The sequence below is a fragment of the Pangasianodon hypophthalmus genome, chromosome 12 (assembly GCF_027358585.1).
Source record: "Pangasianodon hypophthalmus isolate fPanHyp1 chromosome 12, fPanHyp1.pri, whole genome shotgun sequence".
Classification (NCBI taxonomy): Eukaryota; Metazoa; Chordata; class Actinopteri; order Siluriformes; family Pangasiidae; genus Pangasianodon; species Pangasianodon hypophthalmus.
This window is the reverse complement of record NC_069721.1, coordinates 23,369,105-23,385,425: the sequence shown is the minus strand read 5'-3', so window position 1 is coordinate 23,385,425 and position 16,321 is coordinate 23,369,105. Positions and strand designations below refer to the sequence as shown.

Below are 16,321 nucleotides of genomic sequence, written 5' to 3'. Positions count from 1 at the left end.
TTCTGATGCTGATTGTGGTTTTGGAGAGAAGCAGCAATTCAATATATTCTGTAACACACACTGTATATTATCATGCATTACAGTATCACCTGCACATAAGATTTTATTACTGTTTATCTGATTTATGTTTTTCACTCTTTACTGCTCTGTATTGTACATTGTTTGACGAACGTTTCATTTCATTGTTTGGCGAGTTTGCTTTACAGATTTTTTCTTTCACGTGTACCTAAAACTTTTAATGAAAACTTTTAATGATACATTGATGTACTGTACATGGTGAAGCATTTTCCAATGTTTTTAATATGTTTTTATATATTTCTGTTGCATAACGGGGTCACAATCGCTAGTAAACCGAATATGATTACATTATTTAGAATGAACAGATAATGTGTAATGAATAGGAAAGTTTTTTTTTTTTTTTTTTGTCTATCCTTACTGGTTTGCTCCAGTAGCTTAACCTAAACACTGAACATTTAGAAAATGAAAAATAACTTTTTTCAGTGTTTCTGGAGGCATAGTGGTAGTTTTTTAATAAAAGAAAAATGGTTTTAGACCACGCCCACTTCTGATTCACATCCGAGTACAGATACAGATATAGATACTTGGAGCACAAATTAGATACACATACAGATACAGCATCATTGTGTTACATCCTGGGCGTTGTTCCCTGACTCCTGTGGTGTATCTGGCAGGTTGGTAAAGTCATCCAGGCTGCTGCAGAACTCTCTGAAGGAGGAAGTCATGATGAGCGATGTACATAAGAACCAAAAAGCGGGTGACGGTTTACCATTTCACAGAAGATTGGAAGCTTCTTGTGCACTGTTTTCACAGTTTCTTGTCACAGTTGACGTAGGAGTAGAAAATATAGACTTTTCACCCCTCCCTGAAAAAGAAGTGTTGCTGAAACTGTAAGTGAGGAAGAAGAATTCAGACTACAGGACTTTTTAACAACTGAGCGAATTGTGTTTTTTTATATCATGAAAGAAAGATTAATCATAATATAAAATAAAAGTTGCTACACAGAGTGATGGACGTTCCTCATAGCACTCCAGAGCATCCAGGTACGTCCTCTCATATACACATATACACACATATATATTTTTTTTTTTGAGAGAGAGAGAAAGAGAGAGAGTTTATTGGAGAATACAAATGTTTATGATTGCAGATATGGAATATAAGCTTGATAAAGGATCTGTCAGGCTGTGGATGCGCTTGGTTCTTCTCTTTATCACCATCATGGTAATTAAAGGACTTTTGATCACAAGTGCCAACTTTTGTAAGTCTGATATAAAACTGCATCTTATCTTATCTTATCTCTATACATAAATCTTGGCTCTTGTTCACAAAGACTGATACAGAGTCTGGATAATGCTGTGTTGAGTTTTAATGAAATGTCTAATTAATATAATATATAGAGCTGAATGCAAAGGTTTGCAGGCCTTACACAGAATATATTTATTTTTACCAACAAAATATTTAGTGTGTTCAGATTCACAAATGTTCCTTCATTAGCACAAGTAACACAAAAAGAAATGGTGAAGTAGCACATACTAAAATATTATTTTACCTCTTTATCCTTACAGTTGAGCTGAAATAATTGAAATCGTAGTGCGAACGTCTGCACGACTTTAGAGCAAAGTGAAAAAGACAAAATATTTTAATCAGCAAACAATTTAGTGTGTTTGGTTTCACAGAGTTTCCTTCATTATTACAAACAAAACAATTCAATTAAAAAAAAAAAAATCTAAATGATATTATTCCTTTCTGAATGTGCTATAAATATTACTTTATACGTTTATAACTTTTTTATAATAATTTTCAATTTTGGATGTTGCCTTATTGTTTTGGATTTCATTTTAAACCTCTTACTTATTTTCTTTTAGATAAAATATAAAATAGAGGAATGTTTTCTCCAGAACTATGGAGTGTCTGTTCTTCTGTAGGTGCAGCTATATAATAACGTTTTCTTTCTTTCTTTCTTTTTTTCTTTCTTTCTTTCTCTTTTATGCAGTGCTGAGGGTAAGTGCTGGAGAATCTGGAGAACTCAAAGCGAACCTAGTTTGTGTGAGTGACCAGAGCAGAGACAGAGAGAAATTACAGCTTCATGCAGAAATCCAGAGACTCACAACACTCCTGCACAACATCACTACAGGTACAAATGTCCGGTTTTCATTTTAATGTAAAAATAATGCTGTGCCATGTATCTCACACACGGTGAATGTGCAATACACAACAGAACCCAAAAATACATCATATACATAATCGGTATCTGTTCTGCTTTGTGTATTCACCCATCTGAACCATATTATATGTGAAATATATAATAAAATGTTTGTTACTGTATATAAAAAAACACAGCAATATGAATATTATAAAATATTTGACAATATATCATTAATACACACTCAGTCATCTGTTTATTGATCTAGACTTTAACAAAAAATGACTGTGAATGATCTTTTGAGCCGTATAGTTTTATTTTAACACTATTTGTCTTCTGTTTCAAAATTATTGGCACCCACATCATTAATACATAGTGAAGCCTTTTTTGAATCCTCAGCTTTAGTTGCTATATTTACTTTTTTTTTTTTTAATTATTATTTCCTACCACTTTAACAGTTCTTGTTTAGCAGGGTCAGTTTACAGTTTATAATGACAGACCATCTCATTTGCTCACACAGCCTTAGATAGTCTCTTTTCTTTTCTCTGGGGCATGTAGACTCTCGATGCCAGCTTTGCCCGAAGAGATGGCACAGGTTTATGGGTCACTGCTACTTCATCTCAGCAGGACTGGAGAAAGACCTTAAGTGGGCTGAGAGTGTGGAATACTGTGCTGAGCACAACGCCAGCCTCGCCATCATTCAGCAGGAAGCTGAGATGGTAAGAATGGATCAACAGGCTGATCAGCATTTGTGTTAGAGATCAGAAGAAACAACAGAGCGAGAGGAAAGGAGGATGAATTAGGTAGGACTCTTTAGTTAGACATTAGACATATGGACCATATTTGAGGCCGAAGTGTTTTTTACTGCATGTAACAGAACTGGCAAAACAAAATATAGAATAAAGATGCCAGAATTAAGTGATTTTTTAGCCATATTTTTTTATGTAATATTTATATTTTGTAAAGTTTTCCTCAGTAAAGTATCTGCATAGATAAGAAACTCTGGTCTCTGTGGCGTCCTCTGTAAATGCTCTGTAAATCGAATACAAAACTCATGATGTGGACCATCATCATCATCATCCAACCAATCAGGACAGGGAGGCATCTCAGTGGTCAATTCACCTGTCAATCATGTTTCCTGTTGATTCAGAAAGCTCTTCTACTAGCTTAATTATTAGTAAATAACAATAAACCATACATGCACAAAATGACTTCTAAACTATTCTAACTAATTTCTAAACTATTCAAAAGTTTTTCTGTAAAAAATGAGAGCAGGTCTTGATATTACAGGAGTTTATCCTCAGCGAGGTGAGCAGGTTTTCAGAGACGCCGTTTCTCTGGCTCGGCCTCACTGACGCACAGGTGGAAGGTGTGTGGACGTGGCAGGATGGAACACTGTTACAAAACAACAGATTGTAAGTATCTTTTAATTAAATATCCAACGTTTAGTCATTTGACATTTTTCTGAGATTAGGTTACTAATGTCATATTTTTTCCAATTATAAGTCTAAAAGCAGTATAGTTCCTTATATGGGTTATACCACAGCGTTGTAGTGGATAAATCACAGATTAAATTAATAGTCTTGTTCTAATACTTTATTTATAGTAACGACTCACACAGGGACTTGTGACAGATGATCTACATAATCTCAGCAGAATAATAAACAGATTAAGGAAAGGTGTAGTTATTTAGCAAACATATTTAGCATTTATGGAAGGAGTCTCCAGTGTCAGTAACAAGCAGTAAGTTTTCAGCCACGGGAAGGTCGTATTAACTTCGAGAGAGAGAGAGAAAAAAGAGAGGCTGGTGAGGGAACGACTGTTTATAGCTGCTATAACGTAAGTGAGAACAGGAACGAACTTGTTTTGTGAATAATCTACAATATTAAATGCAACTGTATACCTGTTGTGAGTTATTCCTTATATATGCTCAATTTCCTTATTCCTAACACATGCTGGGTGTGTGTGTGTGTGTGTGTGTGTGTGTGGGTGTGTTTAGCATAAAGGTGCAGTGGGACTCCGAGCACAGAGACTGCGCAGATCTGAGAGGGGAAGGAAGTGTGTTTGCGTCTGACTGCAAGTCCCATGGGCCCTGGCTGTGTGAGAAATCCATGGAGCTGCCAGAGATTTAAAGCTTTTCAATCAGCTCCAAAATTATTGGCACCCTCAAGAAAATGTTTAGACCATATAAATATGTGGTAAATATTAATATATAAATATCCTGAACAGAATATTTTACCAAAATGTGTTCCTGGGTTTCAAAGCCTTTGTCATTCCATAATTAATATTTGGTGAAACCTCCCCTGGAGAGAAGAACAGCACTGATGTCAAGCAATGATGGAGACACTTGTCAAGGTTCAAGATTCTTTATTTGTCACATACATATTACATACATGTGATGTATTAATGTAGTGAAATGTTTTTCCTTAGTGCCTCGTCCCACAGTGCAACAGTGATACACAATAAAACAGAATATAATAAAAGCAGAATATAATGAATAAAATGGAAAAATAAAATAGAATAGAATCTAGTAGACAAATATAGACATTATATGTAAAATATGTTCTGCAGCTTTTAGAGGAATGTAGTGTGCAAAAAATTGTCTCAGAGTGCAAGAGTGCAAGAGTTTTCGTTTGTCCATAGTGCAACTGTTTGTGTGTGTGTGTGTGTCTGTGTGTGAGGTAGAGTAATATGCAAACTTCTCAAGTGTCCTCATTCAGTAGATGGATTGCGTGAGCGTAGAAACTCCTTCTGAGCCTCTCTCTGTTGGTCCTCAGGATCCTGTAATGCTTCCCTGATGGGAGCACTGAGAAGATACTGTTTCCGGGGTGGTGAAGATCTTTTATGATTCTCCTGGGACTGGTCTTGCGTCGCTGGTTGTAGATGTATGTGATGCAGGAGAGAGAAGTCCTGATGGTCTTCTCCGCTGCCCTCACCACTCTGGACAGTACATTCCGGTCCTGTGCCCTGGTTCCTCCGAACCAGGTGGTGATGCTTGCTGTGAGAAGATGCTCCACAGCCCCAGTGTAGAAAGCCTTCAGCACCCTGTGAGAGACCCTGAACCTGGCCAGACATCGTAGATGGTAGAGACGCTGGTGCGCTCTTGTCGCTAAGCTTTTTGTGTGTAGTGCCTGAGAGGTCTTCTATGAGATGAACCCCAAGGTATTTGAAGCTGCTCACCCTCTTGACTATGGCCCCATTGATCAACAGGGGTTGTAGTTCCTCACCTGCTTCTTCCCGTAGTCAATAATCATCTCCTTAGTCTTGGTGACATTCTCGGACAAACTCTCAGATATTGTCTTGGATTGTGTTTGTCATGATAAAACATTGATTTTATGTCCCACAACCATTTCTCTGTCGATTTGGATGCGTGTTTGGACTCATTATCTTGTTAAAAGTTCCATATAACATCAACTCTTAACTTCCTGATAGATGCAACAATGTTTTTTGGGCTAAAATATCCTGGAACAAGCCACGAAACAGGCCCAAAGCATCAATGATCCACCTCCATGTAGTACTCCTGGAAGCTTTTCCTGATATGTAATCCATTTTTTCAACAAACGTGATGATCGTGTTCATGGCCAAAACGTTTGTTCACCTTTGTTCTCATATGACTACAGCAAACGATTCCAGTTGTGGTTCCAGTGCGATGTGATGAAGATAAGGAGCTCCATTTTGTGTCTTGCTCTCAAGAAGGACTTCTTTTTTTGCCTATTCAAATGAAGGGTGCCAATAATTCTGGAGTTGGCTGTAAGCATTAGTAAGTTTTGATGATTATCACATTGATATAGTTGCTTAGTGAGTTTAGACAGGTTTTCACATGTACTAACGTGAATAATGTATCTTAGGATCTATGTGAGTGTGTCTTTTTTTTTTTTTTTCTTTGTTTTTTAAAACCAGTACCAGTCAGGCTAAAGCCATGTGCTAAAATATTGGCTTCTGTTTTTTTTTTTCAATTGTCTGAGTAATAATGAAATAATGAAATCATAATCATAATAATGAAATCAATTCAGTGTCTAAAACACCATATTAGGTGTTAGATTAAACTTTACATCCACTTTAAAAGAAGTGAGAAGTGAAGAAGTGAAGGTAGTTTCTCTTTTGTCTTTCTTAAAAAAAGTAATTTTATTAAATTTGTGTAGTCTGAAAGATGTTTTTACATGTATAAATCTTATTACATGCCTTATTCTGACTTCATTAATCAATTAAATAAATATATTGACAAAAATACATTCACAATATGCATTAAAATGCTATTAATTGATAATAAAGCAAACAGATTTCTAATACAACAAACCTCCATGTGTTACTATCAGTTCTCGTCTGTTTACAATGATGTCCTCAATATGAAAAATATGATTTTTTAAAAATATTTTCGTAGATATGCTCACCCTGGTGCAACAATGTTCAATTTACCACATGAAGGCATAATAATTATAAAATAAAGTGCAGTCTAGCAGCAATCACGTTAATAAATGAACATAGACAGAAAGTCAGAAAGTATAGTGCATGCATATACAATATCTTAAGACAAACAGACATAAAAAATATTAAATAATGCTACTACATTGAAATCTATGCTGAATTAGGCACAGGCCAATAAAGTGTTCAGTGTTCGGTACAAGGAAAATAATTTACTCAGCGCTGTTGTCTACAGGACAGGATACCGTCATGACAGTCCTCCCGTCCAGTGGGGCGAAGAGCGGGTAGAGCTTCCCGCGGAAATGCCCCGTGAAGGTGTAGATGTGCGATTTGTTCTCCACGTTGTAGAAAGAGATCTGGCCCTCCTCGTAGTCGATGTATATTCCCATCTTCCTGGGCACCAGCGTGAGAGGCAGTGGCGTCTCGGGCTCTGTGCAGGCGTAGAATTGTCGTGTGCTCTTCCACAGTGTCCAGTAACCCTTCGAAGGCTTCATGGGGAAGCGGCCGTGTCTCTTAGAGGCCGCGGTGGTGACTCCGACTCTCCAGTAGCCGTTGTTTGCTAAATCCACTTCCCAGTAGCTGCGGCCTCTCGTGTAGCCCATCCAGCCCAGGACGCACGGCCAGCTGTCGAAGCGCTGCGGGCTGTACGGCCGGTCGGCTTCTTCCAGACCCTCCTGAACCTTCTTCTGATCATCAGAGAGCAGCAGCCAGGGGTGGGCTGTCAGCGGGTCGAGGGTAACTTCAACTGGGGCACGTAGAGAAGAGAGTGGAAGTTAGTATCTGGTTTAAATTATGTCAAGAAATTATAATTAATTTTCAAACTCTTTTCAGATATTATTGGCAGAAGCGTACCTGATGCGCTGGTGATCCAACTCCACACTAGAGAATACAAAACACAAAAGATTACTCAGATGAACGTACACACACACACACACACACACACAGCAGATATGCAAATCATAGCAGAGATTCAAATCATAACTCTTTCTGATTATTCTTAAGATACATAACTATTTACAATATCTGGTGCTGCGTATGGACACTTACCGGAGTTGGGGATGTATTGTTGTGTGCCTGTTTCAGAAAAAAAAAGAAACAGAAAGTCAGAAAGGGTTGAGGCAACTTCGGTTTCAACAGTTTTTGAAACAAAAACCATATATCTGAAGCGTAAAACTTTCACTAATCCCCCAGTGTGGCTAAGGGGTTGCTAAAGTGCTGCTAGCTGGTTGCTAAAGTGTTCCATGTGGCTGCTAGTGTGTTGACAGGTGGTTGCAATCGTATGTGAGGTGTTACTAAGGTTTTGTTAGCTGCCTGATAGTTGGTTTCTAATGTGGTTGCTAAGTGGTACTAGATAGTTTCTATGGAATCCCAGGTGGTTGCTATGGTGTTGCTAGGTGGTTGCTGTGTGATCTCAGACAGTTGCTAGAGTGTTGTGAAGTGGTTATAATGAAAGTCCAAGAACAGTGGTTAAACTCCATCAATCAGATCCAAACGTTCAGGTGAATCAACATTTTTCTAGAGCACTTTCATGTATTTTTGAGCCAGTTGTATTTGTAAATGATACTTTCAAATAATTTACAACACAGTGCTGTTGAATTCTGGGTTCTGATTGGTCAGAAGGTGTTGATTAATTTTCCATAACAGCAGCTCTGACAGTAGTGCAGCTGCAAATCACAAACATCGTTTCTATAGTAACAGCCCACATAAACGGATTAAAGAACGTGTGTAATCATTGATACGGTGAGATTTTCTGTGAAGAGATGTTTTATTACTTCTGGAAGGAGTCTCCAGTGTCAGCACTTTGTAACAGTCAGAGGTAAAGCTGTAAGTTTACGTTTTCTGACATCTTCAGGACAAGTAGTGGGTTGTTTTTTTTGGTTTTATTATCATCAAGGGAGAGAAAAAAGCAAATGATGTGTATGACTTGTTCTTTCATAAATGAAAATTGCTAGTATTAAACTATCGTGGTTAATTTTGGGTCGCGTGAATATCGCAAAATCTTCAGGAAAGTGTAAAAACTGGAATTCTTTAAATGTTACAACAGAAAGAGACGTTTATTGACTGAATTAAAACAACTGCCCCTGGACTTTCAGGTCCTGATTTTGGCGTGAAAGAGTTTTCTCAGTACAGAGAGAACGTTCATCTGTGGTAATTCCGTATACACACATTATTACGTGTTTGATAGAAAATTAAACGAAAGAATGCAGAAGTATTCCTTTTAATGATAAATCATCATAGTTAATATGAGAGTCTTGTGTTTTCTCACCTGCTGCCCAGGAGCGCTGCTTGGCCGAAAGCCACAGCTGAGAAACCACGTCCTGCATTAAAGAAAGAACACAAGAGCACATAAGAAACTTTTCCTCTGCTAACCTGCCTGACCATTTTTTTATTACACCCTTCAGTTACTGTTCCATAGTTATAAATGATCTGCGTGATTAACAGATCGTATATATACTATCGATTATCTTATATCATGCATCACAGAGGTCAAATGGTCGGTCTCGTATAAAACTCTTATTCAGCCTGAATCAGAAAGACTCAGCACTGAACTTCAACCGCTCTTTCCTAGTAATCAGGAGCAAGCTTATCTTATTCTTATCATACATAAAACCTGGCAAACATGTCTGTCATAAATCTCAAATAAATTTCACTCAACTTCCCCCTCTGCAAACAGCCATTCAGGTTATACGATTACACAAAGCCCATAGTGTATAACAATATACAGTTCTCTGGGTTCTGGGTGGAAGACAAGGAAAACGCACCTCCATTCTACAAGTTATCTATAAAAATAATCCAAAAAAAGGTAAAAAAAAAAAGAAAAAATTAAGTGTATCCTATAATAAAACAAGTAAAATAAAATAAAAAAGTAAGAAATAATATACACACTGTTTAAAAAAAACTTTTTTTTATTTTATTTATGTATTAACTGCTTACTTTTTATTTAAATTGTTAAGTTAAATTAAATGATCTATTATTTATTGAATTATTAATGATAAATTATTAAATTGTTTATTTGTTCATTCTTTATTTAATAAATAAAAAATTTAATTATAAATGATTTATTAATATTCCAATCCTTAAGGATACTTTTGTTGTTCAAATGAGAAATGGCTCTAAACAGAACTCTTTTTTAAAAGCTAAGAACCCATGAAGAACCTTTTTTTTTCTAAGATTGTACATATTAACAGACTAACTTTTATTTAAATCATTTAAATAAATAAAATTAGGTATTAAATGATTTATTTATTAATTACTGATTATTAAAATATAAGTTATTAATCATTAAATTGTTTATTTGTTATTTATTTATTTATTTTATTTAAATGATCTTATTTTATCTGAGAAAGTAAACTTTTAAACAGATATCATTTTTTATCTCTTTGTTTTTTTTTACATTATTAATATGTTGATACATTGAAAAAAAAATGATGTTAGCAAGTGAAAATATCTTGAATATGAGGGCATTTATCTAATATTTCTTTTATTATAAATCAAATATGAGATTATTCCTCATATTTTTTATATATTCCTAAAAATGTTTACATATTCCTCTTGTTTTTAGATCTTTTAAAAGTTTTTTCAAGCTTTAAATTTTCTTATTCTTACTTCTTGTAAGAAATAAACGCTTAAAATTAGAAAAAGTTGTGTGTCAATACTATTTCATGCTTCAAATGAGCAAAAATGTCTAGAAATGTGTTTAGTAATCTTATATTTGATTTATTTATTAATTTATTTATTGTTGATTAATTATTATTAATCTTATAATAGGAAATATTGGATGAATTCAACTATATTTGTTGCTAAGAATATACCAATTGTGGTGAAGTTTCATTTTCTTCAAAGGGAGCACAAACATTTGCATTCATGTGCAAATTGTTTAAAAAGCTCCTTTGCATTTCCCTAACTTGTTTTAAAACATTAAAATAAACTAGTATTAGTTAGTTGGTTAGTTTGATAACTTCATACTGTAACTGACTGTAAATAAAGAAGAGGACACTCGTTATCTGACCTTGCTGTCATCCTTCAGTAAGGACCAGGTGATGAACTCGAGCAGCGGCATCAAAGAAACGAGCCTCTTCTTCCTCAGACCGAGCAGACGAAGCATCTGCGCCAGCTCATCTCCCAGCATGCCGCAGCTCTGAGTGCAAGAAGAAGCCGATAAAGAGTTGGACTATCGCCAGCTTAAAGAAATAACAGCCTTGTTACGGCGTTTTGTAAAGCTGCCAAGTGCAATGGAGAGGAGTTTATTGATTAAATGTTGAGTAACTCAGTCTACAGGTTAAGGGTGTTTTTTTAGGTCATCTTTATTCTCGCTCACCTCTGAGACACTCTGCAGCTCTTTGGCCCACTCCATGACCCTCTGCTGCACCACTTCTCCATGCTCCTCCTTCTTCTGCTCTTTCTCACTGTGCTTGAACCTCTCCTGCAGCCACGGGCTCTCTTTAGATACCTAAAAGACATCAGGATAAGGTTTCATTCTTTGACATCAGCATCAGCATTATTTGCGTTTAAGAACTGTCAGAGTATTTTGGACTTTCTGTGAAATGAAGCGCAACAGCACCACTAACGTTCGTACGAAAAACACACAGAATGGTATGAAGACGTGAGAAACGAGGCTGGGGCTGATTTCTTTCTAACCCAGACTGTAAATAAATTAATGCAGCCAATCAGTGACAGTCATGTCAGGTGATCACACAGAGCAAAAGATTTGCTCTCCATTTGCCCTGATTGCCCTTATTTTTTCATCAAATGAGATAAGAAATTGTTATTTCATTATACTTGCATACAATGCAATCGTGGTGTAAGGAACTCGAACGAGGTGGATTATTTCCTCTGTCTTTAATTTTTTTTTCTTCAATATGCATTTGAAGAAGAAACGTAAAAAAGAAAAAAATAGACGTACTAAGCCACATTGCTCAATCAAACTACAAAGCATACAAAAGGAAAGATGACAGAACTGTAAGTTTAGTGTTTTTTTTTTTAAAGAAAGGATTACAGTTTTTCAGTGTACCATGTTTGAAACGAACACAGCATGAACCCTGTAGAGATTTATAGACTTTCCAGACTTTCCAGATAATAGTAATAACAGTCTATTAATAATTATTAATTTATTAATAATAGGTTAATAATCAAACTGTTGATAGATTTTAGACTTTAGCCTTCAGCACTTGGTCTGACCTGGTCGACGCTCTTGAGTTCATCAGCCCACTGCAGGATGAGTTTGCGGCTCTCCTCCAGACTGCGCTCGGTCCGAGGGTCTTCCTGACGATCTGACGAACATGAAGCACATTCCTCTCCACCGTCACTTCCCTTCTGCAGTCACAACACACATATCTGTACATTATTATGTTGTTATTGCTTCATTTTCTGGGAATGTGACGGTCTAACCTCACCATCTCTCTCTCTCTCTCTCTCTCTCTTTTCTCTGTTTTCCCACATATCTGTCTAAAATGTGCGTGAACTGTCAAGTATTCAGGATTTACAGAATTACATAGGTTTAATCTAAAGAGATAACCTCTTTTCATAATCAGCATTTTATACAACCACCTGGTCATAAATCAGTGCAAAGTGTCTCCACCGAGACAGTTTATCAGGCCCCAATAAACAGTGCAGGTGCTAGATTGCACGCAAGCAATAAATTATACACTCTCATAATGAAACTGATTTAATCTTACAACTGCATTATTAAAATAATGACAAATATTATAGAAATGCCTTACAGTCTAGCTCAGCTTTATCAGGAATTTTATTTACACGTACTGTTATTAGTGTTCAGAGTATTTTACAGATATTAACAGTTCGTAGTAAATATTTCAGGTTTCAAATTTAACATAGTACAGGACACGCTGTTATAGGAAAATAATCAACGATAGCACCAGGCTCTTATGACCCCAGTGTTCATTATTTTCCAATAACAACACATCCCACAGTGTTTTATTTCTCTTTCTATCAATCAAAGCAACTTGCCAATTATTACTCACTTCAAATTTTATTTAAGAAAGACAAAAATGTCATGTTTTTTATCCATTTATAATTATATGTTGTGGAACATCCGCAAAACAACTGTTATAGCAGCAACTCTGTCTTTCCTGTGGTGGAAAATTAAAACGTACAGCTTTGTAATCACCTGAAATTGGAGACTCCTTCCAATAAACATCTCCTTAGAGAAAACTTCACTATATCAGTGATTAAATGTTTGTCTTTATTAAATAACAGCACATTTTTTTTTTTTTTTACATTTGTTTATTATCAGACTAAGTCCCTGTGAGTGAGCTGTTACTATAGAAACAGTATCATATTACTCCTGACCAATCAGAATCGAGAATTCAAAAGCGCTGTGGTGTGGTACGATTTAAACACCTTACTGTCACTGAGGAAACAAGAAACCGAAACAATACGAAGCAAATTAAAACCCTGTATTGGATTTATTACAGTATTAATGGCCAAATATCGATGATTGTTATCCAGCTGTCAAAAGTTACCCCATAATAAATTTCTATTATATTGATATACCTAAAAATTCTCGAGAGATACATTATACCTCCCAAATATGTCCTCTACCTAATGATTCAACCTAAATAGAAAATTAAAATACTCATAACTACTGACATACAGTAGATTATAATCCAGCATTAGTGTAAATATAGAGCGTAAATGAAGAACAAAATGAAGAAGACGAAGATATTTATCATTTATAGCAACAGGAAATTTAGTGTGCTTTGGTTTCGGGGATGTTTCTTTATTATCAAAAAATTAAAGTTTTAGATTTTTCCTTTCTAAATGTTATATAAATATTCATTAATGACTTTTTCCATTATACAGTAACTGCCTGTTTTATGTCCTCTGAGCATTTTTGTTTTTCTCAGCCAGAAGCCATGAGGAATGCAAAGCTTTGTATGTTTTTAGTCTATTTTGTAAGGTTTTAGTCTCTGACTAATGTTCCTAGGTAACCTTTATGGACATGTATGATCTTAGAGCTGTCATTTAGGGAGCTCCTGTTGGAGCCATACCCTTGTGGCACCAGCTCAATCAGTGAAATAAGGAAATAAGGAAGTGAGTGAAGGGAAAACCCCAGTGATGCAAGATCAGCACAAATCATGTATATTTATCTGTTTATTGCTTTACATCACCTCAGGCTCCAAGTCTGTACTGTAATATTTCCTGGAATTATAACTACCAGAGAAAAGAAAAAGAAAGTTATTCCCCAGGGTTTCTTTTTCTGTCTCACCTTACAGACTTGTGCCACCTGTAACTTCCAGTTGTTGAGAAAGTTGATGCACTCCTGCAGGCTGCGGAGGTCTTTCAGGCTCTGCTGATGATGTCTCTGCTACAGGGAATGCAGACACAGACGTGAAAGAGAAGCCGTTAATATATATATTTAATATTTAATTCTTGCAAGGAAATATATTAACTTCAGGGATATAATAAACAAAGCCAGATATATTGACATTACATCACATATATATGTATGATTTTATATGCATTAGTAGACATCCTTTATCTATCTTGTTACTAAAGCAGAGTCACTCACTACTACACAACATGCTCTTAATTTTGTTTTTAATTTTAAAATCTGTTTTTTGTTTCCACATATACATTATATCTGATCTAACTCATTCTAAACCAGAGATCACAGACTCCGTGCAATACTTTTTATAGATCTGAACAAGACCTTTACCAGCGCTTACAGAACCATCAACCCACTGCGGTACTATAACAAGCCCCTGGGACCACAAACCTCCTTTGGGACTTCTGTGGAGCTCCTGAAGTATATTTCCAGATCTACAGGGTGCCACAGTCCCACTACAGAACCCCATACAGAACCACAGACCTTGTGCAGTACCTTTACAAGTGTCTCCAGTGAGACCCTGCAGTGCATTTACTGACCCCTTTGGGAACACAGTCCCCATGCAGTAACTTTCTGAATGTCTAGGGCACCATGTATCTTCTGTAGTACCATAACAGACCCCTATGAGGCCAATCATCTCCTGCATTACATCAAAGTACCTCCATGAGACCACATACCCTATAAAATTACTTTCAAGATCCCTAGGTTACCACAGTCCCCCTGCAGTACATTTAGAAACACCAACAGCACCTTAACAGACACCTATGGGACCATAAACGCCTGAAGTACCCTAATAGACTCCTACAGGACTACAGTCCACCTGCATTACCTATACAAGCCACTATGGGACCACTGAGTCACTGCAGTATCTTAACAGGACGACAGACCTACTGAAGTATCGTTTCAGTCCCCCTTCGGGACCTTTAGAAATCCCACTGAGCTCCTGCAGTGCCTTAAAGGACATCTATGATCACCACATACTCTGTAAAGTACCTTTCCAGATCTTTACGTTACCACAGTTCCTTTAGAAACCTCTACATTAACTTAACAAACACCTATGAGGCCTCAATCGCCCTGAAGCACCCTTCTAGACCCCTTTGGGACCACAGATCTCCATGCAGCACCATTACGGACTCCTACAAGACTACGTCCCCCTGCAGTACCTTTGAGGGCCTCCCGTGATCAGAAACACATCTTGACCAGTGGAAAGAGAAAACAGGGTCTTGGTGTTTACCTGCGAGCGTGAAGAGGTGCTCTTGCTGCTCTTGAAAGGGCTGCTGGGAGCTGAGCTGTGAACCTGCACCGTTTCTTCCGGAAGATTCCAGCGCACTGCTCCGATCGAGTGGCTCTGTCCCTCCAAGTTGGCCACATGATTCACTACTACCATGGACAGAATTATTATTATTATTATTATTACATTTTATTTTGCGTGTGTATTTGAGTTATTCGGATGAGCAAACTAATCAGGGATGCCACTGCGGGGAGGAAAGATAAAACACACTATCCAGGACCCCTAGATAAGGGGAGATCCATTTTTAATCTAGACAGATACAAGATGCACAGGACTGAGGAATATGTGGAATGTCACTGATGCTAATGCTAACAGCTAAACAGTGTATTGTTCGACTCTTCACCCTGTTAATGAGAACTAACTATATCCAGAGATTATCCAGAGATGAGATTATCCAGAGATGAGATTATCCAGTGGTAATACACATACTTAATACATACATATTTATATACATATATTAATACACATACATATACACATATAAATATATAACCCATATTACATATGATATTGTGTAATATAAATATAACAGAAAACTCGTGTACATACGCCGTGATTTGTCTTTAAGAATCCCCTTCATATTGTGCAATGTTACAAGTTCTCCTGAAATAAATAAACAACAAAAAAAAATTTAAATCCAAAATATACATCTTCTACACATATATTATACATATGATAAAAAAAAACAAACAAAAAAAAACAAATGATACATATTCACTATTTGTAATAATTTCATCATTAAATATCAGATAATATATCAACTCTTCCTTGTTTATGAAATATTGTTCACTTTGTTTTTGCGTAAGTATGAGAAATGGAAACCCCAGCAGGACTCACCTTTGCTGCGTGATGAGGCAGGAGCTGTGTCAGGAGGAGGAGGCAGGAGAGAAAGAGTGAGCGATCTCTCTCGTCTCACGCTTTTGTCTCCGTACAGTGCTGTGTGAACTCTGGACCTGTTTTATAACCCCAGTTTATATGACTGAGAAAATTTCACCCACTTTACTTATCTAAGGTGTCATAAGTGTCACAGGGCTGGCAGACCATAACGTATGGGTTTACAGGAAAGGCCAAGTGGCCATTCCCATAACCTGGAGTTGTA

The 16,321-nt window shown here is 36.6% G+C and overlaps 2 protein-coding genes across 3 annotated transcripts; one reads left to right on the top strand and one right to left on the bottom strand.

Moving 5' to 3' along the window:
- The first annotated feature begins 931 nt into the window (after nucleotides 1-931).
- LOC113527775 (CD209 antigen-like protein E) lies at nucleotides 932-4,352 on the top strand. The gene is made up of 6 exons (XM_026915907.3): nucleotides 932-1,061; nucleotides 1,166-1,276; nucleotides 2,012-2,152; nucleotides 2,720-2,880; nucleotides 3,452-3,576; nucleotides 4,161-4,352. Exons 1-6 carry the CDS (start codon nucleotides 1,028-1,030, stop codon nucleotides 4,291-4,293), a joined length of 705 nt encoding a protein of 234 aa, XP_026771708.1. The 5' UTR covers nucleotides 932-1,027; the 3' UTR covers nucleotides 4,294-4,352.
- A 1,520-nt stretch (nucleotides 4,353-5,872) lies between these two features.
- si:dkey-219e21.2 (E3 ubiquitin-protein ligase TRIM39) lies at nucleotides 5,873-16,162 on the bottom strand. 2 transcript variants are annotated; one of them, XM_026914799.3, is made up of 11 exons: nucleotides 16,060-16,162; nucleotides 15,772-15,825; nucleotides 15,166-15,308; nucleotides 13,812-13,910; nucleotides 11,762-11,896; nucleotides 10,902-11,033; nucleotides 10,593-10,721; nucleotides 8,850-8,901; nucleotides 7,631-7,657; nucleotides 7,436-7,462; nucleotides 5,873-7,328 (listed from the first exon to the last, which is right to left on the bottom strand). In XM_026914799.3, exons 2-11 carry the CDS (start codon nucleotides 15,800-15,802, stop codon nucleotides 6,796-6,798), a joined length of 1,308 nt encoding a protein of 435 aa, XP_026770600.1. In that variant the 5' UTR covers nucleotides 15,803-15,825; nucleotides 16,060-16,162; the 3' UTR covers nucleotides 5,873-6,795. The 2 variants fall into 2 exon arrangements, with proteins under 2 accessions (XP_026770600.1, XP_026770599.1); XM_026914798.3 differs by having other exon boundaries at nucleotides 5,878-7,328; nucleotides 15,166-15,311.
- Nucleotides 16,163-16,321: the final 159 nt, after the last annotated feature.